Here is a 25,901-nt window from a genome sequence, read left to right on the forward strand (position 1 = left end):
TTCCCATAAATTTAGACATGTTGACACACATGTCGATGTTAATGAAATTTGGGTTCTCTTGGTGGAGTGGGAACCCTACTGTTTTTAGATATTATAAGATCGATGTCAAGTGTGATTGACCGTAGCTTTAAAAATAAAAAGGTACAAGAACATGTCGATGGGTACTTTGGTAATCATGTCATGTGTAAGATGTATATAAGGACGTTATTGTGACACACTAAGAAGATCACAAATTGAGCTATTTGGCCAACTATACACTTTTCTCCAAACCCTAAACGTAAGTGCATTAGCTAAGGAAACCTTTCCTCTCCTCTTACACTTTCCTTTAATTCATGCTTATATATTGCACAAGATCATTAGAAAGTTAATTTTCTTTATGTTACTTTTGTTTGTTGTAAAAATGTGTGCAATCTCACACGGAAAATCACATTCCCCTATTATTTACCACCAGGTTCTACTCATCGTCATGTTTAGCTTTGATACAAATAAATAAAGATGATTGTTTTGTTAATCATGGTACGTTTTCCCATGTATTCAGTGTGCTTAATGTGTCTAATTATTAGCTAACAGAAAATAATGTGGAGGTTGAAGCTTTCAGAAGGCAGAGAGCCATGGCTTACAAGTGTGAACAATCACGTCGGAAGACAATATTGGGAGTTTGATCCAAACCTCGGAACACCGGAAGAGAGAGCTCAAGTGGACAAAGTCCGTCTTGAGTTTCACAAGAATCGTTTTCGCACAAAACATAGTTCCGATCTCCTAATGAGACTTCAGGTGAGACTCAGCTCACTGTACGTGCGTGAATGATATCTTTCACAAGATCATTATTTGAAACTGATGATATGAAATAATATGAAATAATATGGATTCTGGATATGTATGCATATAATAAATACAAAGTTCGCAAAGGAAGCAAGTGAAAAGAAGCAAGTAGTATCGGATCAGGTGAAAGTGAAAAGTGGTGACGAGGAGGAGGAAGTAATAAGCGAGGAAGCAGTGGAAATCACGTTGAGGAGGGCGTTGAGATATTACTCAACTCTGCAGGCTGACGATGGTTTCTGGCCTGGTGACTATGGTGGACCTTTGTTTCTTCTACCTGGCTTGGTAAGATTTCAATATTTAACCCCTATTTAGCCCTAGCTATAAACTAGCTTTATCGTAAATGGAGCTGAAAAAACTATTCACGTTGTTCGAAAGTAAAATAAATAATATCGTTCGTTGGATTAAACCAAAACGTAAAATACAATAAGGGAGTTTTATTAGAAAGCCGCTTTTAGCATTTTTTTTTAGTAAGAAAACTCTTGGCCAATTTTCTTTAATATATTGTTAAATATATGAAAATTTAATGTATTTAAAAATGTAATATATGCAACGTTGCTTCATGATAATCTGAGAGATTTGGACAAAGTAAGATCTAGAGTTCTAGACTCTGCAACCTCACATATGTGATTTGGAACGATTTTCTATAAACATATCTTTCTGCGTGAATAGTTGAATTAACCTAAGGATTTTCAGTGATTTTTTTCGGAATATATCACTACGCGTAAAGTGGCATATTTGACAAAACTGAACTTATGAGTGCATGTACTTGTATATGAAATTATAATCCAACTGTTATAAAGAGGAACATAGCAAACTTCATATATCCCTTTTCCACTCAAAAACAAGATCGGACGTTATTCCGGTTCGTTTCTATTTTTGTGAAACTATTCCCCAAGCAAGTCAACCGATAAGTCATGAAAGGTTTTGTGATATGGATAAACAATAGAGCTGATATTTCGTGGGCCTAAAGTATATATTAATGAATAAATACATGTTCTAACATGATTTTATTAATAACACCGCATGAAGATGTGATGATCACACTATAAAGGTTCTCATATGATATGAGCCCTTGTAATAAAACTAATGAATGACTTTATATGCAACCACATAACTTGTATGGATTTGACGAAAATGCCATTATTCATGTCCAAATTATGAAAGTTTTCCATACACACAGCTTCTCAATTATCTTATCTTCTCTTTGATGGTGATGAGCGATAATTAAACACTAATGACTTCAGAAGACGGTATAAATAGATGTATATATGCCTCGAAAATTCATGGGGTGTTCATACTAACATAATATATTGATTAATTCCTTTTCATTACATAAATGGTCCCCTTTTCTTCCACTTGTAGTTGTTCAAATAGAATTATATAATATCATAAATTAGTGTAAGATGATAATGAAACTGTCGACCATATATATATATATATATATATATATATATATATATATATATATATATATATATATATATATAATTTGGTAGTAATTATTCCGCTTAGTACTATAATTTGGTAGCATTTTTCAGTTGTGAGAGATTTTTAAGTGCGAATTTCATGGATGGTGAGGTCGATACCAAATTATTTCCCTAGCTACCCAGCCCCTTAGTGTAAACATTTCGTTGTATCAGAAAACTAATTATCACAAATTTTTAAGCAAAAATCTTTCCTTCATCCTTTTATAAAAACTTTTTACTATTGAACAAGTGTGAATTATGTTCAATCTCTCTTTATCATTAATGGTCCCCTCTTTTCCCTCTCATTCCCTCCAATTTGTTCCTAGTTTCCAACACAGAGACCAACACACATATATATCATACAAATAATATACATTAATTCTACGTCGTTATCATATTTATTCATTTTATTATTGTAAATACATAGAATAGGATATACATCAATTATACCACCAAATAATAATGTTTGTATATACACAATAACTAGTATACAATTGTATAGAAAACAACTTTACAATAAAATCAAGCTGGCTCCTTCATTATTGATGGTCCACTATTTTCGCTTATTCGTTTTATACTAAGAGACCGTTTGCCCATCTGTTTATATATATATATATATATATATATACACCTCTCGTCTTTTATTTGTTTTCCCCCTTTTTTGTTGTTGTTTCTGCTGCATGTTAGTTTTCTGTATATTTAAATGTTTGTTAAAACCCTTAATTATTTATTTGGTTGTTTGGAATAGAAATAATCTTACACCAACAGGAGCTTTAAGCATGCATGCAATGATGTACTAGCTAATGAAGAACAAGAATAATCATATAAAGAACGATTAGCAACAATAAAATAATCGCAGACACAGTTACTCATGAACTCTAACTAGCTAGCTTCTTATTTTGCAATCGAGCCTCTCTTATATCATGCACCAACGTTGCAAATCAATCATACAAATTAGTCAGTTTTAACTATCATACAAGTCAACATCAGCCGTACGGTTAATTGGTATTCAACTTTATTTATATGAATTTCATGCCTTATTATGTCGTTCACATCGTATGACTACACTAAACATGGGAGTTTTCTTACTCTTATAACACACTAATTAACTTAAGCAATGAAATGTGTCGTAGGTTATTGGCTTATATGTAACTGGGGCCCTTCATACAATCTTGCCGCATGACCAGCATCAACAGGAGATCTGCCGCTATCTGTATAACCATCAGGTATAATAATCAAGTATCTAATTTCTTTTCCTTTATGCTTTGCTACCTGTCAATTGACATGGCTGACTTGCCATCTATTAGGAATAGGAACCAATCAATTATCTTGATCTCAGAATCTAATTAACAAGATGGGGTTGACATAACTAAACCACTCAACTGATCCCTTGTCTTTGCATGGGTATATTATTAATAGATAAAATGATTCTTTGTATAATTCTGCACATCTCTATTAGATATCTATTATTTGATGCGACTTTTAATAATTCTCGAGGCCCCAACTCCTATTCAAAATTTTCAAATTACAATTAATTGTGAAAAAATGTGTGACATAGAAACGTTAAGAAATCTTACAAAAGTTTATAAAAAGTTTGGCTATTCATTCTATTTTCAATTAGTTTTGTGTTCGATCCTTAACTCTTTTTTTATGGTATAACAACAAATTAGCTCATGTGTGAAGATTAATCTTACTAAGATATTTATTTATTTTTAGTAAATAGTGCTAGCACTTGGGTATGACTTATGAGAGAGTACGACTAACACTTTTCCTTTGCTGCAAACTAAATTGGATAAACAAAATGCAGAATATAGATGGAGGTTGGGGACTACATATAGAAGGGCCCAGCACAATGTTTTGTACAGCTCTGTCCTATGTCACCTTGAGATTGCTTGGAGAGGAAATTGACGGTGGTGATGGCGCAATGGATAAGGCAAGAAAATGGATTCTTGATCGTGGTGGAGTTACCTTCATACCATCATGGGGAAAGATGTGGCTTTCAGTAAGCAATCTTTTTTCTTAACAAATTCTCTCAATTTGGTTTTTTTTTTTTTTCTTAACAAATTCTCTCAATTTGGTTTTAAATGTTAAGAGTTTCTCTATCTGGATAGTGTAGAAAATAGAAAATATCATTTGTTAAAAAAAAATGTCAAGAATATCTATTATGCATAAATCTTCAAAATGTAAAATCAAAGGAAAAAGTTAATATACGCACAGATAAAAAAATTTAAAAAAAATCTTCATTATTGATGTGGTCCTATATTAACCAATTAAAACAAAAATGTGGTCCAATATTGACCAAAAGAAATGTGGTCCTATTAGATAGATATTACATTTTAATGAAAAGTAAGGCAGGACTTAAAGAAAAGAATAGTACTTGGATATCGGAGTAATACTTAGTACTCAAAATTATTCGCGGTCTATTGTAACAAATAGATAGACGGTTTGTTTAGTCAATAGACTGTAGTATTATGAACCACCTATCCATTTAATACAGTTGATGACCTTAGTTTTAATTTAGAGAGACTTTGGATGCGGTCCTTAGCTATCAATGTTCTTTGACTGAAACTTTTGTGATTTTTAGTTTTTGATCGAAGTCCCTGACATTAATGTAACAATGTATTTCTATGTAGTTATTATATTTTTAAATTAAAAATAAAATTTGTAGTTATTTATATTAATGAGAGTTTAAATAAAACCCATAATTTATGGGATAAAAAAATATTGAAGATAAATTATACTCTCCAATATATTGTGTGTGTGTGTACATGGGTACGTTCATCAATACTAACCAAAAAATTATTGCACCAAAACATGGGTACATTTATAAAAATATATATATATATATATATATATATATATATATATATATATTGAAGGAAAAATTTTGTCCTAGCTAAGAACATGTGAGAATATTTGAACACATATGCAAACTATTAACACATTAAAGTAGGCATGCATTCAAAAACAATTCTAAAACCCATGACTTTCAAAGCCTAGTGAATGGTGAACCATGAGACTCTTTAACAACATTAAAGAGAATGAAGGATTTAGAGATTCATTACCCTTGAAGCTCATCCTTGTTTACACAAGGGATTCACCCAAGTGGAGGGCCTTCAAGTCACCTCCTAGCTCCTTGGATCTTCCTTGTGATTTTCTTCCTTTTGATGCTCCTTTGCTCCTTGAGGATGTGAGGAAAGGATCTCCAAAAACACCAAAGATTTGGTGTCTCTAAGTCTCCACACCAAGGATGAGATGTGAAGATGAAATGGATGACTTAGAGAAGAAAAGATTGCTAGCTATATCTTCCCTATGTGGCCGGCCTCCTTGTAGAAAAAGAGAGAAAATGTTTCTCTTCTTTGTCTCAAGAAAACCCTAATGAGAACCTTTCGTAAAAGCCCAATACGAACTTAAAAGCCCAATACGAACCTTTCGTAAAATTAATTAACTAATTAATTAATCTTGACCATTCTCAATTAAACCATTTAATCGCTTATCCATCTCATTTATATTTCTTCACTTTCACCCTTACTCGGTGTACGATCCATTAGGTTCCAATTAGCGAGGCAGTGGGCGATTGTTACTCTTAACGATCGATTGTGAATTGAAACTACATTTCAATTCTCCCTTTGATTATGATTAGTGTTTGCTAATCTTCAGGGCTTCCACAAGCCATGAGTGACACCTAGCAGCATGTTATGGCTACCCAAGCTAAATAGAATTGGTTGGAGAACCTATCCAGTTACAATTACAATGCAATACGGTCCTTCTCTAATACAATACTCTTAATCACATTGTTTGAGTGATAGTTTGTATCATGTCTACTATCCAATGTGATACTTCTCTATATGATTCAATTGAATATGATTTGGAACATACTTCCTAAGTCATATTCGTATGCTTTGACCAAAGACTCCCCGAATCATATCTTAGAGTATTCTCCTTCCACCATGGAAGGTTAGAGATCCCTTGTTGTGCATTCATATGCCTACATGACTAGATAGCTTGACCCTAACAATACCGTGGACACTCTCGATGGAATGCCTTTGACATGATCAAAGATCAAGGACCTAACCATTAGACATCTATGATGCCTCAGGTCAAATGACTACTTTGCATATTGCAACTAACAAGTTCTTACATGACATGTATGTTCGAACTCTCTTTTGATCGTTGTTCAGTGTACTCAATTACTCTTTCAAGCACCTATGTGTTTGTCTTAGTGTCCAACACTAAATGACTTGAGACTAGTCATACTCAGGCTTGAGTTGACATAACACGTACTAACCTTAGCGGATTGTCAATGCCCAATTGGCAATCCTATGGCTAGGAACGTTTTAGGAATGAACATAAGAGAAATGTCTCATTAATCTAACTTACTTAAATCACTTCTCTCTTAGATCAAATACATTCCTTGGATTCCCTTATTGCTTAAACACATGATACAATAAATAGTTAAAAAAATGGATAAGAAAAATGTTTGAATGAATTTTATATAAAAAATAGGTACATTTTATATTACAAAAAGGTACATTTTACATATTACAAATTGGTATATGAATGGGTACATATAAGATTAAAAAATTGAAATTGAAATTTTTTATAAAAAAAATAAAAATAAAAAATCAAGATTCTAAAAAACGCTAGGCGCTACTTGGGTGGTGGGCTGGCGCCTAGCGCCTAGGTGACCCAGGCAGATTTAGGTAAATTTCTTGTATATCTTGTAAATAAGTGCATATTGACATTTACAAAAAGAATAATATATATAGGTAAATTTCTTGTTATTTTTTAAAAAGAATAATATATAGATATATAATTTTGTAACTTAAGATTTTTAGTATATAACATGGTTTGGTGTTTAAAAAAATAATACAACATAAAAAATAAAAAGAAAAAAGAAAGAAAAAAAAACCCACGAGCCCTCCACCTCTCCCACATCACTCCAATCGGTGGAACCCAAATCGAAAGATTCACTCGACCTCTCTCACATTACCCAAGGTCTCAATCCCATGTCAAAGATTTAATAGTGCCAAAAATAAATAAATAAATCAATTATAATATTTAATGATAAGGTTAGTGGTGGGCAATGACAGTAAATACAGAAAAGTGGTGCACATTACAATACCTTTTTTACATTTTGGAATACGAAAAGCCCTTTATTTTGATTTCGTTTCCTCTTCCTCCTTTCTCACATATGCTCTCCTATTTGGTTATTTTTCTGTTTCGTCTTCCTCCTCTTTCCTTTGTAAATTTCGTTCTTCTTCAAGTTTGGCTTCACGAGAGCTTGAGTTGCAGATGCAAGTCTGTTTAAACTAGATAGCATGATTTAGAGTAGTGCAGAAGACGATGATAAGAACTGTGCATAGAGCCGAAGAAAAGAGTTTGAAACAAAAGTTGCAGAACCAGCGACGGAGGAAACGAGATTCCATCCGCCTAGAGCCGAAGAAAAGAGTTTGAAACAAAAGTTGCAGAACCAGCGACGGAGGAAACGAGATTCCATCCGCCTAGACATGCCGCCTAGCATCGCTTAGAGCATCTAGACCGCCTAGGGAGCACCTAGCTTCCTCCCGATTTCTATAAACGATTTGCCCCAAATCGCATCGGGCCTCCACCGCCCAGCGCCTAGGCGGCCGCCTAGAGCGATTTATTCTAATTTTATTTTTTATATTTTGGAAATGTTTTGAATTGAAAATTAATTAGGAATTTAGTAAGGATGTGAGTATTAAAACCCTAAAGCAATTACTAATTTTTATTTTAAAAAATTATGTAACTGAAATGTAATTCATTAATGCATTAATGCTAGGGACTTTGATCAAAATCTAAAAACTGATAAAGTCTCAGTCAACATTAGAAATTAAGGACCGGATACTAATTTTTCCTTTAATTTATTTTTTACAGAGATGATCTTAATTTACAATGTAATTTTCATATGACTAGTTTCGATCATAAGCTTTTTAAGTAGGAATTCATACTCATCCTTAAATAGCAACGTTTTTTTTTTACTAACACACAACTATTATTCTAAAGAAAAACACACAGTGACACCTCTCTTTTACTTTTATTTTTTTTTCTTTTTATTTTTGTGGTCATACTTGTTAGAATAGGAAGGTAAATATTTTAATTTGATTGTATTGAGGATTCCTTACCTTAATAAATTTCGTATATTATTTCCTAGATTAATTGTGATTAGGGTTATACAACTATATATATTTCCTCCCAGTGAGAAGAATACAGTTGAAACATTCACAAATTCTATGTATACTAGAGGGCAAAATTAAGATTACAAACGGAAGTAAGATTACAAACAAACAAAAATTAAACTGAAATATTCATCAGCCTCTCAAGGCACCAAGTCTCATCATGCAAGAGGCTCACCATCGAATGAGGTGACAAAGGTAAAATTACACGACAATATTAGACCTTAACCCTATAGCTTGTCGATGGCCCGATGTATTCTTTACCGATGAAAAAGCTCTCTCTCTCTCTCTCTCTCTCTCTCTCTCTCTCTCTCTATATATATATATATATATATGTTTACATTACCGTTCTCTTGGTCGCGGCATAATATGTTCATACATGAAAAGACGTACGTGAATCTAGCTATATAAAGCCTTCATCATGTTCAATCTTACTCAATTTAATATGTATTTTAATTGCATGCATAACTAAATTTGGAATGGAATTGGGAAGGTGCTTGGTGTATATGAATGGAGCGGAAACAATCCTCTGCCTCCAGAACTGTGGCTTTTACCTTACTCTCTCCCAATACACCCAGGTATATATAAATCAAACTGTTTTCTTTCTATTCTTCTCCATCTTACGTGTATAATATGTATGTGAGATTTTTAATTAAGGAAAACTAATGAAAAGAGCGTGAAAACTTTGAATTTTAATGATAATGACAAAATAAAAGGTAAAGTGAATAGTATATGCAAGAATGGCTATGTAGGTAAGGGGATCAGCGCTATGATCGCTTTGAGTTCTGCTTGAAATGTGTATGCTTACGTACGAGTTGCTATTCGGCCGTAGATCGGGTTCTGGGTTCTTCCCTCGAACTCCCTGAGTGGTATTTCGTAATGTAAAGCTAGTCTAAAGTAGATTCAGGATCAGGGTGGTGGGTGGGGTAAGAAGGTAGATGATAATAAAAAATTCTTTATCCTACAGAACTGTGGCTTTTACCTTACTCTCTCCCAATACACCCAGGTATATATAAATCAAACTGTTTTCTTTCTATTCTTCTCCATCTTACGTGTATAATATGTATGTGAGATTTTTAATTAAGGAAAACTAATGAAAAGGGCGTGAAAACTTTGAATTTTAATGATAATGACAAAATAAAAGGTAAAGTGAATAGTAGCAAGTTTGACTTTTTAGTGTAAAAATGTGGTTTTTCGTTAAAGTAAACAGTACCATGGACTTTTCGTTAAAACTCCCTTTTAATTAACTCTAAATCCTAAACCCTAAACCCTAAAGGAAAAAGCTAAGAAGTAAATATAATCAAAAGTCAATCATGAAATGATTTTCAGGTAATCATATGCATGCAATGATGGTGCAGGTCGAATGTGGTGTCACTGTAGGATGGTTTATCTGCCCATGTCATATTTATACGGAAAGAGATTTGTAGGTCCTATCGACGGCCTTATTTTATCTCTCAGGAGAGAACTTTATACCTTTTCCTATCACCTGATTGATTGGGATCAAGCAAGAAATCTATGTGCTAAGGTACGTACTACGAGTAGTATTCATTCTACTATTTTTCTTCTTATTAAATAAGAGAAAAAAGTTATACAAATACTCCCTATCGCTTAACTTCGTCTATTATTTTTCTTTCAAAATTTTTTTTGTGGTTTGCAATTGAGCTATCTGGAGTATATTTTGATATGGCGAGAAGATGAATAGCAACTGTTCATTTCTTTTTTTTTCTCATAAAAAATACTCGCACAAACTGGCAAAGTAACCACATCCCCAATGGTCTAAAGACTCAAATCTTTGTAATATTATGAACCATTCATGAACATCGCAGCAAATACGATTAAAACATTTATAGCTTCCACGTGAATAAGAAGTTGTGCAGCAGATACAAAATAAAGAGTTTAATATAATATAGAATAAGGAAGGATGACAATGAAGCAAAGTCAAATTTGGTGGAAGGAAGGATGTAAGACCCGCCAAACCAATCAAGGATCAGATGTGGAGTCATTTGACAAACAAATTATAAATGGGGTGGCTTTCTTTCTAATTACCTAACCAAATCTGATCTCATGACATCATTTTCCGCATAATCAGGTATGTTTTAAATAGAATATAATATACACACCGGTAATAATATAAAGTAATTAATTAACAGTTTAATTTTGAAAATAAATGGGTGCGTGGCTTGTTCGTAAGCTTCAACTCAAATGATATAAGAAAGCATAATTAGTGCTGGTTGAGTTTGTAAAAATCTTTTTCTTTGCTAGACCAAGGTCTAGGTTCGAGTCTTATTGCCGGCAATTCCTCTTGGTGGACGATCTTTAAAAGAAAACAAAGAAAAAGACTTGTGGTATGCCTTAGCCCTGAGATGGGTAGCCTCACCTCCTCCTAAACCCTTTTTTTACTGAAAAGAAAAGTGTAATTAGCCTTAAATTTTGGCTCAAATGACACTAGAAAGATGTATGACCTAAAGTTTAGACATCAGAACAAAACAAAACAAAACAAAAAGGGGAAACTGTGGTGGGCGGGTTAGGTCTGAAATATGCTTGATGTCTTGATTTATTCCAACTTCCAGCTCAAAAAGGAGAAAGAAATGTTTTATATTTCATAATTATAATTAGATCATTAGGTTATTAAGTTTAGGGTCTGTTGGCTCAACTGCTAATTATACTTTTTCTATTGGTTGAGTTGGACCAATAATCGAAACCATAAACCTAAATTTATTTCATGTTTTAATCTCCATATTAAATTTGCAGGAGGATTTGTATTACCCACATCCCCTTTTACAGGACATGTTGTGGGGATCTCTTCATAAGGTTGGGGAGCCTCTTCTGAAGGGATGGCCATTCTCTAAACTAAGGCAAAAGGCTCTCCGCACTATAATGCAACACATACACTATGAGGATGAAAATACTCAATATATTTGCATTGGACCTGTCAATAAGGTTTGTTTAAAAATATTAAATAAAAAGGAGAATACAATTGTATACAATAAATATTTAATATTATTTATATAATACTCATGCCCTTTGAACCAAGAAGAAAAGCAGGCTATATGATTATCGTGTGACTTAGCCCATATCCTTTATACCTTAGTGTAAAATAAGGTATTACTCGATCAGAAAAATGTACTAAGTGCATTGTCTATATAAACAACAGGTACTAAACATGATTTGTTGTTGGGTGGAGGATCCAAATTCAAAACCATACAAGCATCATCTCTCAAGAATCAAAGATTATCTTTGGGTTGCTGAAGATGGAATGAAGATGCAGGTCCTCAAAAAGAATTTTTAACATAATTTCTCTCTTATTAATAAAAGATGAGATTTTTTTTTTAAAATTGTTATTAGCACTCAAAAATCTAATTGTGCACTCTAAACTTTCTATATTTGGATGGAAAAATACTGTTATGAGAAGTGCACAATTAGGTTTTTGGAGTGCTAATAATAGTTCTCTATTTTTTAAAAGATGTGGGACTAACTGAACGTACATTATTTTGATCATATATAGGGATATAATGGATCTCAATGTTGGGATGTTGCTTTGGCTGTTCAAGCAATCCTTGCAACCAACCTCTTTACTGAATCTGTTTCAATGCTTAAGAAGGCGCACGATTTTATAAAAAACACACAAGTAATTAAACTCAAAATAACTTGTATTAATTTAAACTAGATATCGTCTGGAATTCACTGCCAAAACACACACATATATATATATATATATATATGCCCAAACTACAGCATGCAAAACTACTTAACTGTTTTTTAATCAATTAAGGTTCGGACAAACAGCTCCAGAAACCCTAGTAACTGGTACCGTCACATTTCCAAGGGTGGATGGCCCTTCTCCACTCCAGACAATGGCTGGCCTGTCTCAGATTGTACGGCAGAAGGTTTGAAGGTAATCTTTTTGAGTTGGTTTCTAGTGTGTAAAGTCCCTTAGCGCAACGAATATTCGCGTCGCGCAAATGTTTTGCTACTTTACTTTTGGTGCGGCGCACTTGAGCGACGGCGCCTCAGTTTCGTCACGATAAACATACTTGCGCAACTAAGCTTTCGTCGCACAAAATCTGTCGCGTAAATGGTTTTTTCTGAAATGATATGCGGACTAAAACTATGCGTACCATGTCAATTGACTATTTATCCGACTGCTTACAGGCAGCCCTCTTACTATCAAGTATACCGTCTGAAATAGTAGGAGAAGCCGTACAGACTGATCACCTATATGATGCTGTTAATGTGATATTATCCCTACAGGTAAAAAATGGTTTTAATGATTAGTATCTTATACAATTCTATTGGCAGCTGATTAAGTAAACATGGGACTAAATAGCTTAAGCTTCTCTGACAATTGTAAGTTCTCTTGTCAGATTGTCTGACAATATAAGAACATTTATATGTTGTCAGACTATGAATGTAAATAGTTGATCAGGTCCACTCTTGCATGAGTCGGCTATATAGGTTCACACAAAATATGCCTTTGTCTGACAATTAAGTTTGGTGAGAGAACGTCAATAATACAGTAGAGTCTGGTTTCTGCACATACAATTGTCTATTGTTATGTTTAAATTAAATTTTGTTCTTGAACACAACAGAACAGTACTGGAGGATTTGCATCCTATGAACTCACAAGATCTTACCCCTGGTTGGAGGTGAAGAAGCAATTATTTCCTTTTCAGTCTTTTAAAGTAAAAGATTGTTAATTGTGGTTAATTAACTTTTTTGAGAGAATCTGAGACATATTTCAATACCAGATGATCAATCCAGCTGAAACATTCGGAGATATCATCATTGACTATCAGTAAGCTCCAAAGATAGTTTGAGTTATTTCTCTACTTTTATTTTCCAAAGCAATTACATCAAATAATATACATCTTCATAAAAAAATGTAGGTACGTGGAATGCACATCAGCAGCAATACAAGGCCTTAAATCATTCATGAAGTTATATCCAGGACATAGGAGGAAAGAAATATTAGCATGTATTGCAAAGGCAGTCAAATTCATCGAGAGCATACAACAACCTGATGGCTCATGGTAATTGCCTTCTCCATACGTAAACTCATTAATTAGAAGAGTACTAATTAAATTAAGGCTAATTAATGTTATGCCTCCTGAATTATTCACTTTGCCCCGTGGAATTTTTTTATCAGTCGAATAATGTTTCAGGTATGGGTCTTGGGGAGTCTGCTACACCTATGGAACATGGTTTGGGATAAAGGGGCTGGTGGCTGGCGGTAAGACATACCAAACAAGTCATAGCATTAGAAAAGCATGTGATTTCTTACTGTCCAAACAACTTGATTCAGGCGGCTGGGGAGAGAGCTACCTTTCATGCCAAAACAAGGTAAGAGACCAATGATTATAATTCAAAGATGGGGAGGGATGTATGATTTATCCCTTAAAATGGTAATGTTTTCTTAGGTAGAAAGTTGAGGTTCCACCATAAAACTAATTGTTAATATAGAGAATAACCCAACACTGTCAACATCTTGTCAGACGGCGTAAAGCTTCTATGTAGCGAGAACACTATGGCAAGAGAACATTTTCGGTTATAACATAAAAACATTTTGATGTTAATATGTCGTCAGACTGTTTGACAAGACATTTAGGTTATAGAATAACACAATATTTTGTTATTAAATAGGTATACACAAACCTGGAAGGGAACAAGCCACATATAGTGAACACTGGATGGGCAATGCTGGGTCTTATTGATGCAGGGCAGGTGTGTTTGACTCTCTGTTTGTTTCTTCTACAAAAAGATATGCTAATAGAAATAGCAGATAAATTCACGTGTAATATTGTTTTTACCGTTTTTCTGATTAGGCTGAGAGGGACCCTGCGGCCTTGCACCGTGCATCAAAGCTGTTGATTAATTCACAGATGGAGAATGGAGATTTCCCACAACAGGTATACCGAGAAAGATTTTCGCACCCCGTTTTCTTCTTCTGCACACAGTTGTTCAATTACGTCTCTTGATAAGTTAGTGTCGTAAACAAGAGCGTGCATCAAGAAGAAATAGTGTCGGAAATCCAATTTCCCTATATTTATAAGTTAGCGTGGAAGGTTATACATGTAATATATACTTATCTTGCAATTAATATTACTTTGTTTTATTTTCACAGCAAATCATGGGAGTGTTTAACAAGAACTGCATGATCAGTTATTCTGCGTACAGAAACATCTTCCCCATGTGGGCCCTTGGAGAGTATCGCAATCGCGTATTCTGACCGTATAAATGTACAGATCAACTTGCTAGAAAATGAGTGTCAAATGGTCATGTAATGATGCATTTCATTGGCGTTTTCCAAACCCTACTACGATGTTGATATAACATTGGTGAATCTAATGTGTGTATAATAATGTATTTGAAAACAATCCAGAAGAAAAATGGACATGCAATTCAAAAGTGTTCAAACAGGGGCGGAGTTACAGAAAACTATATTAAAACAGAATTTTACTACACATCTGCGAATATGTAACATATCGTCTTCACTCGAACTAGTACTCCCATGGAAATAAGTCAAGACTCTCAGTTGAAGTTTGCAACTCAGAATCCTTGAATCATAATCAGTCCTGGCTTGAATTAGTTAATGGCAGAACAATCGCTCGACTAAATATTATCAGAAACACAGAGACAAAATTTCGGGCCATTCAAAACCGTGAATTGCTAAGAAATGCGACAACGCAGCTAGTACTTTGAAACAATTTTTCTACTCTTTGCCATGTTTTGCATTGAATATCTAGGAGCTCCCTTGCCTTGTCCTGCAGTCTTGATTGGCACCGAATTGTTTCGCCGTGGATCTGTTAAAGGAAGAAAAAGAAGTAAATGAAAGAGGTTATTTGAAGTTGGTTGAGCACCAACTGGAAGTAGCAATAGTCGGTATATACTGGAATTGAAAAAGCTCCAAAATCCTTCTGATAACACTACTAATTGGTTAAAAGCAAAAAAGGAGAAATCTATACCTTCAGAAACACCTTGATTACAGCTTGTACAAAGTCAAAATTGTTTCTGCACCAAGTCTCATGTATAAAATAATCAAGGAGCAGTTCGATTGAAAGTAATTCTGGGCGGCTTTCAAGTTCTTCCTCATCCTCATCATCAACAATCTGAAGCATTCGAAGCTCCATGTCCAGAGTCGATGGAGACAAACTTTTAATATAATCAGTAAATGCTGAAACTGCAACCAAAAACACAATTTAAGACGATTATGTCCTGCATAGATGTTACAACAATCAAGAAGGCAAAATTACAACTGAATTACAAGTGGAATATTACAGTACTAAGAGATTAAAAGTATTTACAATTCTTCATTTCTGCAGATGACTGAAGATGTTGCAAGAATTGTGATGGTGCCAGACCAGACTTTATTCTAGTGTGTTCTACGTCATCACCTTTCGCCTCCTCGTTTTCTAATCCCGTAAATAATATTTCTCCTGAAAAAGAGGGAATTGAAGGCAAAAAGAAAGGAGCCCTTTCCGGTTTTTTTGGTGGTTCAATTGGTTTATTCCGTTCCTGGGCATAGCAGAGCCACAACATAATTACTGATCAGTCACCAACAAAATGTACAGGGAAACAGATACAAATGTAATATATAATATTTCCAAATGAAGTCAAACGTTTGGAATCAGAACAATAATCACCAGTAGAAAGTACCTTTATAGTGTCTAAATTGATTAAGCTTTGCCACTGGCTTTTAGGCAATAATGAGAGAGTAACAAGATCGGGAATTTGAAGGTCAAGAGTAGTAAAAGCAGGAGCATCTTTGGATTCCGGATGGTCCACAATAGGCTCGTCAGAGTCCTCCTCTAGAGAACCTTTTGTTGAAGAGATAGATGGCAACTTAACATTCCTAACTTCCTTTCCACTTGCATAAGAATCGACTTTTGAAGCTCCAGAAAACATAGATTGGTTTACCCTGTTCAAATTGTCAGGTTTAATTTCAGGTAAAAAATAAGGAATGAAAATAAGAAATACTACAATATTAAACGATCTATTGCATGCTAAACCATTCACTTTAAAATTTTAAGATAATTGATATTTTTAGCTTTCCACTGGTTCTATGCTACATCATGATGCATTTGGCGGAGAGGATACTAAGGTTATATGAGGTTGCAGTGTCTTGACTCTAAACTGGGTATTTGGATGGAAAGGTATGGAAGGGTCTTCAAAGGTTATAGAGGGTAGGGTTGGAGAGAGTACAGTTTAGGTGAGCTGGATTGGAAGAAAGCCATAGGCTGAGTTATTGAGCTGTAATCATTAACGCTGTTTTCTTATTTATGTTCTGCATCAGTTATTTAGTCTCTCATTGTTGCTGTATTCCTGATTAGATAAGGTTTTTCTTTAAAAGAAGCGTCCACTCTATACGCATGACAATCACATTTAAAAACTCAACCTCCGAATAAAAATTCAATAGTCAATAGAAATGAAGACTTACCAAAGATAGACCCCATTTTGGTCAACATGCGCAGTCGCTAGAACATCCATATTCGGTGACAGAGACAATGCTGTTATAGCTACGTCAACATGCAACGCATCTATTTGTCTTGCTAAAATAACATCCCAGACTCGAAGACTTCCATCCATACTTGATGACAAAAGCCATTTTCCATCCTCACTAAAACACATATCTGTAATACGATCCATATGACCTTCAAATTTACGAACCATTCTTGATGCCACAACATCAAACAAACGGATGATTAAGTCATCAGCCACAACAGCCAGAAGACCTGGAAGTTATTTTGATCACATTATTATCCAAGGCATTTATGGTGCCAAAAAACGAAGCCAAATAACTCTAAATGGAAAAAATATGTCAAACACAAGTTACCATTCAAACGATTGTATACAATCTTGACAACGGAGCACCCAACTTCCCATCTAGATTTTACATCACGTCCCTTGAAATTCCAAACCTGCAGGTCAAAACGAGTGAGGCATGATGAAACATCCAACTAAACTTAGCCATTTTCTTTCTTCCTTTAACTTGGGAAGCTTAGAAAATTTCTTTACTTTGCTGATTCTTATAACTCAAGATGACAATATATACAAGGGCAAAAGGCATCTTCATGCAAAACTGTAATATCTTTCAACAAACAAGGTTTAGGCCAGGCCCACCACCACCACCCTCATAAATCAATGTAAATCCCGCCTTGAGCACCACAGACCTTGTATGCTATTATATGAGCCTGCCTACCAGTAACTCTGACATAAAGGTTGAGCATCATTTTTTTGAAATAAGAAATAAAGACTGACCTTTATGTCTCCATGATATCCTGCACTTATCATTACAGTATTTGTTGAATCACAAGCAATTCCAACCACTTCCCCATCATGGGCAAAGCTCCCTCTTTCTGACGTGTCTGTGTAACTGCCTCGACTGATTCCTGATTGGAGGTTGAACCGCTCAACCCAACCATCCGCTGTCCCTAGTATGGCAAAATTGCCACATGCACTGATGGCACAAGCCTATTACCAACAACAGAAAACCATTCATTAATATTGTAGACTGTTAAAAAAAATGGTTGAGTATGGAAGTGTTTTTAACAAGTCTTTAAGATTGCACAGAGCATAGTCATTAGAACTGGTTCATCGGGAATCATATGAATCCAAAGAGAGTAATTCCAAATTTGATTATTCAACCTTGGAAAATGGATGTTACAAAAAATGAGCTATATTCAAGGCTTCAAGCAGAATCTAACCTTCACTGGTGTAGGGTTTTCAGGTCTTGGCTTCAGAATATGCTCACCAAGAACAAAGTTTTGAAGTCTCCATACATATGCCTGTGCAGTATCCATATGGCATGTAACCACATTGCACCAATCTCGCTCTCTTATTTCAGCTGAAGATATTTGTCGCATAAAGAAATCAGATGATTCAAAAATGTTAAGGTTTCTCATATTGAATATGGATTATAGGAATTAACACCGGTCTTAATGACTTCAACTACATTAAATCTATGGTATTGATTTTTAAACAAAAGCAGTAATTTTTTTCAAGAAGAGACCAAAACAAATTTGAAATTTCTTATGTTCAATCATAATATACATTGAAATATAAGATTGCAAATTGCAACCTACAGAAATTTTTAGAATTTCTGTAGTATTTCAGTAGAGTGCTATAAAAAATTTGTTGTAAAAGAGCTAATAAAGTTTAAAATGAAAACAAATACAGAAAGTTTCACAGAGAAAAAGACCTTACCACAATCAAAAGCGATGACAGGCTTCAGTTTTATCTCTTCCTCCTAAAAGGTAAAGAAAACAGAAATTACATAGTCAAACTATCAGGGAGCTCAAATAGCTTTGTCAACTTATGATTCACGCGATAAAATGTTTCATCTAACCATCAAGGAAATGGGTATAAATGTCTAAGCCATGGTACATGGTCTTGACTACATGATACTTCACCAACAGAGTATCATGAGAAGCATGACACGCATGAGAAGGATGCAAAACATTTGGAAACAGAGAGAGAGAGGAAGGGAGGATGAAGATGTAGTGTGATCAATTTATGGATTCATCTAAGACATTTTCTGGTTTTGAACTTTTTAAAAACATTGAGAAACGATCAGACATTCTTTTCATTGCTATCCAAACTGCAACACATTAATATGTTATGAAATCATTAGAATGGTATGATATCGACATGTCTCATGATCACCCATCACCCATCATGGTGACTTAAATATAAATACAAAAAGGCAGTCGTGGCCTGATCTTGGGACCTAAATCATCCTTCATGGATGAACCTCACTGAAACGTGACATAAAGCATCACATGGACCCTTCAATTCACCCAGGCATAATAATGTCAACAAAACAAGACACTGGTAACAGCACGGGTACCAGACACTCAAATGTGTGGACAGATTTTTGAAAATACATAAAAACAAACAAACAAAAAATGAGACATTTGTATGCATACCCACATCACACAATCACATCTGAGTTCATGTAGTGTAGTGTATCCATATCAAGTTCACTTTGTAATGTTTTCATAGTCAGCAAAAAAAAACTCTTACAAAAAAGTACAATAAAAACAAAAAAATCCTCGATGAAATCCATAATTAAAACTATCATTCAATAACACAATAAATAGAATATTCTGTGTTACAAGCATAAAAAGACAAATCTTCAACTAATTTATGTGCTTTCATACATTTTTAGTGCATGCATCATGATTTGTCTAAGAACTAAGAGTCATGTGAAATTCAATTAAAGAAAAAATTAAAAATCAATAATACCAACACAGTTTAGTTATACTAAGTACTGTATATAAGGACAAAGATATTGTACTTCCAAGCCATACCTTCATCTTCAGTTTCTTTGCTCGTTTGGATATGTGACGCTGAGAAAGCTCTCTACTTTGCTGATCCTAATAACATGTAACTAAATAAAACACTGAAGAGAATTATAAATAACAAAAATGAAAACGGTGGTTAAAAAACATGATGCTGACCGAGTCCGAACCTGTATTACAGAGAAAAGGCGAAATGCACGGTCCTGACCAGCTGATAGAATGTGCCTCCCATTCGCATAAAACCTAGAAGTCAAGCATGGTTAATAAAGAAGGTTGAAATCCAACCAATACCCTCAAAGTAAAGCAATGGCTTAAGCATCATGGAAAACCCAAAGCCTTTACATATGATTTATCGTACAATTTAAACTAAAATCGAGGAAGTCCTTAACTTGATGTGCAGAAGTGCTGCATGATAAGTCGCAACAGATAGAGAAATAGAAAACTGGATTTTGCTTCATACATATAAGCACCACAAGATAACATAGATATATGGGAAGTCAAAGATCATAAAATCAATGGGCAGAATATGTGAATCCTATAGCACCAAATCTATGGTAACAACAACACCGGAAGAATTTAAAATTCACTTAAAATTAATGTCACAACTAATATACCTTATGCATTGTGGAGGAGCACTATGACCACTTCTGAAGCGTAAAAGTCGAGGATCTCCATCAGTTGTGTCAAAAATCCACATCTAGAGGGGCATAAATAGTTGTACAAATCAATTATATGGGTGCACAGAAAAACATGATTTTTTTTTCTAAGTAAAACAAGGTCATACAATAATGATAGTGTAAAAAACCTTCTAATGCCTTAATTCCTTCAAATATTAATGATTGAAATGTTCAAAATACAAAAGCAGCAACTCAACCACAAAAAATAAAAAAACAATGTTCTTGATTGTAACAATAAAATGAAAAAGGAAACAATTCACAGTGGAACTTGAAGGAAAAAGCAAATAAGAGAGAAGAAAATAACTAAAGATTGATATAAAGTGAGCACAAATCGGATCCTTTGGAAGTGAGGACATAATATCTTGGCAAGGCCAAAGAAGAAATTTTATTTGATACTAATAAACACTGGGGTTCTACTTTTAACCAATATGCCTATGTCAGTGACCTGGTGAACACACTTAAGTAAGTACCATCTAGTATCTACCTATTTTATAAATCTGAAGCAGCAGAAACAGTTCAAGAGGTCACGTTCTTACTCATAAAAGGTCATGTTCTTACTCATAAAAGGGCTTCTTTGCTTGATGAATAAGGAAATTGGATTAACCATGGTTGCATGTTTCTTCAGAGCATTAACAAATAAATTTCCATTTATATATATGATTAGGGCAATATCATATGTAATCGTGAAATTATGCTCTCCCTACAGATTTTGACAAGTAACTAGATGCAAATGAAACTAAGAGAACAATAAAGTGCCCTTACTTTGATGGAATTGTCAGATGATGAACTCATTAGCACGGGTTCATTCACAAGAAAGTGAAGTGAAAGTACAGAACCATCATGTGCATCTCTTATTACTGATTGAAGCCTTCTTTTTTCAAGATTCCATATGCTTATGACACCTGAAGAACCTCCAGATGCTAGTAGAGGCTGCCCATCTAACAAGGAGGCATAAGTAAACATAAGCATAAACTAGAAACTGACTTCATGGATAATCATCAAAATATAGCAGTCACAAACCTTTAATTTCTCTTTTTTTGTTTGTAGGACAAACATATAATTCCTAACTCAAAAGAGACAGCTGAGAATCAACTATGAAACATAACTCAAGATTGATGACCCCGTAAAAAATAGACTATTTGGAAGACAGGAGCAGCATGAAAAATAGCACTCATTCCAAAATGCACCTAATAGAGAATAAAAAAAAAAAATCTCATATCAAGGATTTCAAGCATTGCATTACAAGATTTAATGATATGGGCCTCTCCACCCATTTCCAATTGCTTTTTAGTTGGATGCTCTAACATTAACATGACATCAAAGCCTTACATGCTCCGTGTCACCCAATTTAACTTTTCAGCATGTTTGGCTTGGTTGCCCACATGTGAAGGGTCGTGGTGAGAATATAGAATCCCACAATGGAAAATCTAAGCCTGCATAACAATATATAAGATTTTGGACGTTCAACTTATCTCCATTTGGTCCAATCCTTCAGCAAAACATGCTCAACATCAACCATTGTATGTTTCCATGTGAGCAGGTGTGATTAAAGTATAGAACCCCATATCCAGATTTCTAAGCTTTGCATGATAATTTATACTGTCCTGGGTTCAATCTATTTCCATTAAAGAGGCCCAGGATAGTATAGTACTAATACCTTCCTATTTTTCTATTTTTTTAGTAACTAAGAGCATTAAAGAAATGGGAACTTTAACGAAAAGCTCCCAGTACTGTTCACTTTAACGAAAAACCACATTTTTACACTAAAAAGTCAATCATGGTACTATTCACTTTACCCTTTATTTTGTCCTTATCGTTAAAACTCAAAGTTTTCAAGCACTTTTGATTAGTTTTCCTTAAAGAAATACGTCTACAGTATCAAAGCCTAACACAACAACTTCCACAGCACCATGGTGACGTAGTAATTCATAGACAGTTATTAACATAAAGTGTAAAGTATAAACCAAATTCCTGATACTCTTACCTGTGCTGAAAGATAAGGCAGTCACAGCACCTCGTGTTGAATGAGAAAATGTGACTAGCTCTTCATCATAACGAATGTTATGAACATGAATGTTTCCATCAGCACAACCAACTGCAATAACATCTAGTGCAGGAGATGAAACACAACTGCAGATAGAAGAATTCCATCCCTTGAACTCATATAGTTTTTTCTTTGCACTGATGTTCCAAAGTTGAAGTGAACCTTCCTGACTCCCAATAATAATCTGGACAGATTATAGATAGCGTTTAATCTTAATTGAGAGAAAAATGAGGTTGCATCAAATTTAATGACTGAACATTTTATGGTTATTTTGCATAGAAAATTGCAATAGAGCTTCTTTGAGAATGCAGTTACCTTATTTAGGTAGGTATCCGGATGCATTATACAGCTAGGACTAAAGTTGTTGTCTAACATAACATGTCCAATCGGAGAATGGTTCTCATCAATTCCTTTGAATGCCCATATAAACAGATGACCTTCAACATCAACACTTAGGATATGCTCTCCAAACAATAGCAACGAATTGACCTTGGTACTATGGCTGCACCATGTTGCTACCTGTTACAATATCAAATAACGTGTTAAACATGAAGTTCAGTCCATCAGATACTTCTGATAACAGACGCATATGACTCCCCTGTAGCACACTATTTATAAGATTCTAATTAAGAGCTTTGGAATTAGGATAGTTAATCAATATCGAAGGGAAAGAAGGCAATGACTCTGAAAAGTACAAACAATGGACGGGTGTGGAGGTATCAGGAGAAATAACTCTGACTACTTAAGTAACATTTTCACCTTAACAAAATTTATCAAAAAAAAAAAAACTGTTAACCAACCTGATGAGCTCGTTTAAAAACGGCTATCTCATTCCCATATGCAGCAAATGTATAATCACGGTAGCAAGCAAGAGCTCGAATCTTCTTCGGCAATTGTGGACCTTTTATAGGTAATAAAAAAAGTGATCATAATTATACTGCATGAACAAAATTACCTAAAAGCCCTACAAGAAAGTATTAAAAAGTATTTGGGAAAAAAAAAAGACCAAAAATAAAATTGCCAGCACAACGTCATGCTGCTCCCCAAACATTAAAAGTGTTGTTCCTAAGCACCCGGAGCCATTTTTTCATTTTTTCTTTTGTGAAAGTAAAACTGAAGTTTTTAAGCAACTCCAAGCTAATTTTTAAAAAGCCAAAGAACACTTTTTTGCAGATTCGTGCATAAATTGGTCTAAAGCAGATAATTTCGAAAGAATTTAGACAAATTATATTGCCAACTTAGTCCCAATTCTTCATTGATACACCTAATATCAATTCCAAACGTTAAAATATATAGTAAATCATATAATTACATTGTTCTTAATTAAAAAAAAAAACCATGAAATTCAAATTTGAAAACAAAAGAACATAGAAACACACCAACGAGGACGAGACTGAGCTTTGCGCACTGCAACAAAAGACAAATTCAAACAAAACACGAAAAAATAATTAAGCATAAATTAACGGGCATCAAAGTTGCAACTTGAAGAATAAAAAAATTAAATGAATAGAAATTGATTCAAAATTACGTTGTAAATCTGGAAAGCCTTGCCGACGGAGACAGTGACGAAGGTTTCGGTGCCGAGCCGCTGAACAGAGAAGGGGACGGAGCTGGTTGTGTAGCCGATTGCTCTGAACGGCTCGAATATTCCCATTCTCTCCCTCTCTCTAGGGTTTTCTGAAGCTTGTCGAAAGACAATAAATAGACGAGAGAGAGAAGAAAATGGAGAAACCAAGCGACGAGGAGTGGGACTGAGAGACGAAGGAGGGTTTAGGGTTTAGGAGGAGGAAAACGATGATAACCAACACGGTGCGTTTTGAAGCCCAAAGTATGTTTACACCCACAATTTCACTAGCCATTGAAAATTGCAAGACCAACTCCAAGCGGCCTAAAACCTATAATTACCCTTCTATTCCCTCCAATTCATTCGAACCCAAATTCTAATTTGTACCTAAAACCTAAAAAAAAGTCAGATTTAGGCCAAAATTAGTGGTGGAGCCCCCACCCACATAGGTGTGTCTCCCACTTGTTTGCCAATAAAATTGAGCACAACGGCTCTTTTGGTTGATCAACGGCTCATATTCAAATGAGTTGTTGGTTATTCAACGGTCCACATTTAAATTAGTTAATATTTTTGTTTTATATTTAAAAATTTATTGAATCCAACGACTGAAATCGATTATGATCAAATCTAACGGCCCAAATTTAAATTCAACGGTTAAAATTACGTGTCTCATGTGTTTCATATTCTTCTGTAGTATTTTATGAGTTTCATGTGTCAGTTTAATGATTTTTCAATGTTTATCGAAATTTAAATATTTTTAGGTTAAAACGTTCATAAAATTAATTTAGAATAGTACACATAATTTTATTGTTATTTAAAAGTTAATTTAAAAAAATAGCCTAAATTTATTCTTTAATAATATGGGAGTAAAATTTTAGGCTAGAATGGTTGGAGCAAAAAAGTTGTATCTGGGTTAAAACCTAAATTTTATGGGTTAAAAATTTTAGGTTTTAAGCCAAGGGTTGGAGATGGTCTAATAGAGCTTCTATACTTCTTTTTTTTTTTTTTAACAAACAATAGATTTTGTTAGATTAGCCACCGACGGAGTTCGAATTTTGCCACCACGCAACGGTTTAACACATTTTCACCCACAGAGTACTATGATCATCTTCATTTATAAATGAGAGGTCTTAGGTTCCATTATCGCCAAAAGCGAATTTGAACCACAATATTGTTAGTCCATTATGAGACGTAACCCACTTTCTCACCGCGTTAGTGTGTAGATAATATCGATTATTCAAAAGGAAAATAGTGTAATAAATATATAATGATGAATGTTTTTTTTTTTAAGCTATGATGAATGTTTTAACCAATGAATAAGCTTTTTATAATTTTTTTATTTAATCGTAAAAAGAAAAAAAATGTATAAAGTGAAAGGGTTAGGCTGAAATGCCTCTGTGAGTCTTCCCGGCCCCCTGAAAAGGTGGATAATCGTGGCTTACCACTAGTTGTCCCCCTTTAAAACAAATAAAAAAAAACCACGAGTACAAGCATTTCCAATGCAACTTAATAAAAAGATATATATTGCCTAAATATGAGTATCTTGGCAAAGAAAGACCAACACAACTGATAGCATCTGCAAGAAAATTAACTACCCAAAAAAAGTGTTGTAGGAAATAGTTGAGAATGATCTAGCAAGCCATTTCATATCCTCAAATTGCCTCTAAACGAGCATTTTTACACATCTTGTTGGCCAAAAAGCTTCGCCGAAACACAAATACACTCTTTTTACTTCTTTCAAAGGTAGGTCATGTGAGTTTCAAATATACATTCTTTTTACCAAAAAAAATTGATCTGTTAGCTTGTTAAGTTTGATGTTCGAATACGATTACCA

At 34.3% G+C, this 25,901-nt stretch overlaps 2 protein-coding genes across 2 annotated transcripts; one reads left to right on the forward strand and one right to left on the reverse strand.

Annotated features, from left to right (window-relative positions):
- The first annotated feature begins 240 nt into the window (after positions 1-240).
- Positions 241-14,723, forward strand: LOC126608311 (cycloartenol synthase 2-like). Its single transcript, XM_050276174.1, has 19 exons — positions 241-277; positions 564-774; positions 901-1,104; positions 3,422-3,514; positions 4,096-4,290; positions 8,979-9,063; positions 9,844-10,010; positions 11,237-11,425; positions 11,640-11,753; positions 11,991-12,113; positions 12,258-12,380; positions 12,638-12,736; positions 13,075-13,131; positions 13,234-13,280; positions 13,372-13,515; positions 13,648-13,825; positions 14,126-14,206; positions 14,308-14,391; positions 14,607-14,723. Exons 2-19 carry the CDS (start codon positions 577-579, stop codon positions 14,709-14,711), a joined length of 2,286 nt encoding a protein of 761 aa, XP_050132131.1. The 5' UTR covers positions 241-277; positions 564-576; the 3' UTR covers positions 14,712-14,723.
- A 140-nt stretch (positions 14,724-14,863) lies between these two features.
- LOC126608310 (U3 small nucleolar RNA-associated protein 21 homolog) lies at positions 14,864-24,338 on the reverse strand. The gene is made up of 18 exons (XM_050276173.1): positions 24,032-24,338; positions 23,883-23,910; positions 23,304-23,404; positions 22,819-23,022; positions 22,444-22,687; positions 21,222-21,397; positions 20,397-20,479; positions 19,953-20,025; positions 19,792-19,857; positions 18,686-18,728; positions 18,187-18,326; positions 17,741-17,953; positions 17,316-17,400; positions 16,920-17,214; positions 16,139-16,400; positions 15,787-15,997; positions 15,448-15,662; positions 14,864-15,285 (listed from the first exon to the last, which is right to left on the reverse strand). Exons 1-18 carry the CDS (start codon positions 24,155-24,157, stop codon positions 15,136-15,138), a joined length of 2,715 nt encoding a protein of 904 aa, XP_050132130.1. The 5' UTR covers positions 24,158-24,338; the 3' UTR covers positions 14,864-15,135.
- Positions 24,339-25,901: the final 1,563 nt, after the last annotated feature.

This window comes from Malus sylvestris, chromosome 16 (assembly GCF_916048215.2).
Source record: "Malus sylvestris chromosome 16, drMalSylv7.2, whole genome shotgun sequence".
NCBI classification, from domain to species: Eukaryota; Viridiplantae; Streptophyta; class Magnoliopsida; order Rosales; family Rosaceae; genus Malus; species Malus sylvestris.

Bases quoted from the DNA above. Each gene is read 5' to 3' on its own strand.
- LOC126608311 (XM_050276174.1), top strand. From the start codon at position 577: ATGTGGAGGTTGAAGCTTTCAGAAGGCAGAGAGCCATGGCTTACAAGT. The intron at 13,516-13,647 runs GTAATTGCCTTC...ATAATGTTTCAG, and splicing joins CAACAACCTGATGGCTCATG to GTATGGGTCTTGGGGAGTCT. The intron at 14,207-14,307 runs GTGTGTTTGACT...TTTTCTGATTAG, and splicing joins GTCTTATTGATGCAGGGCAG to GCTGAGAGGGACCCTGCGGC.
- LOC126608310 (XM_050276173.1), bottom strand. From the start codon at position 24,157: ATGGGAATATTCGAGCCGTTCAGAGCAATCGGCTACACAACCAGCTCC. The intron at 22,688-22,818 runs GTAACTGCATTC...TAATCTGTCCAG, and splicing joins CGGATACCTACCTAAATAAG to ATTATTATTGGGAGTCAGGA. The intron at 20,480-21,221 runs GTAAGGGCACTT...ATGCCCCTCTAG, and splicing joins CATCTGACAATTCCATCAAA to ATGTGGATTTTTGACACAAC.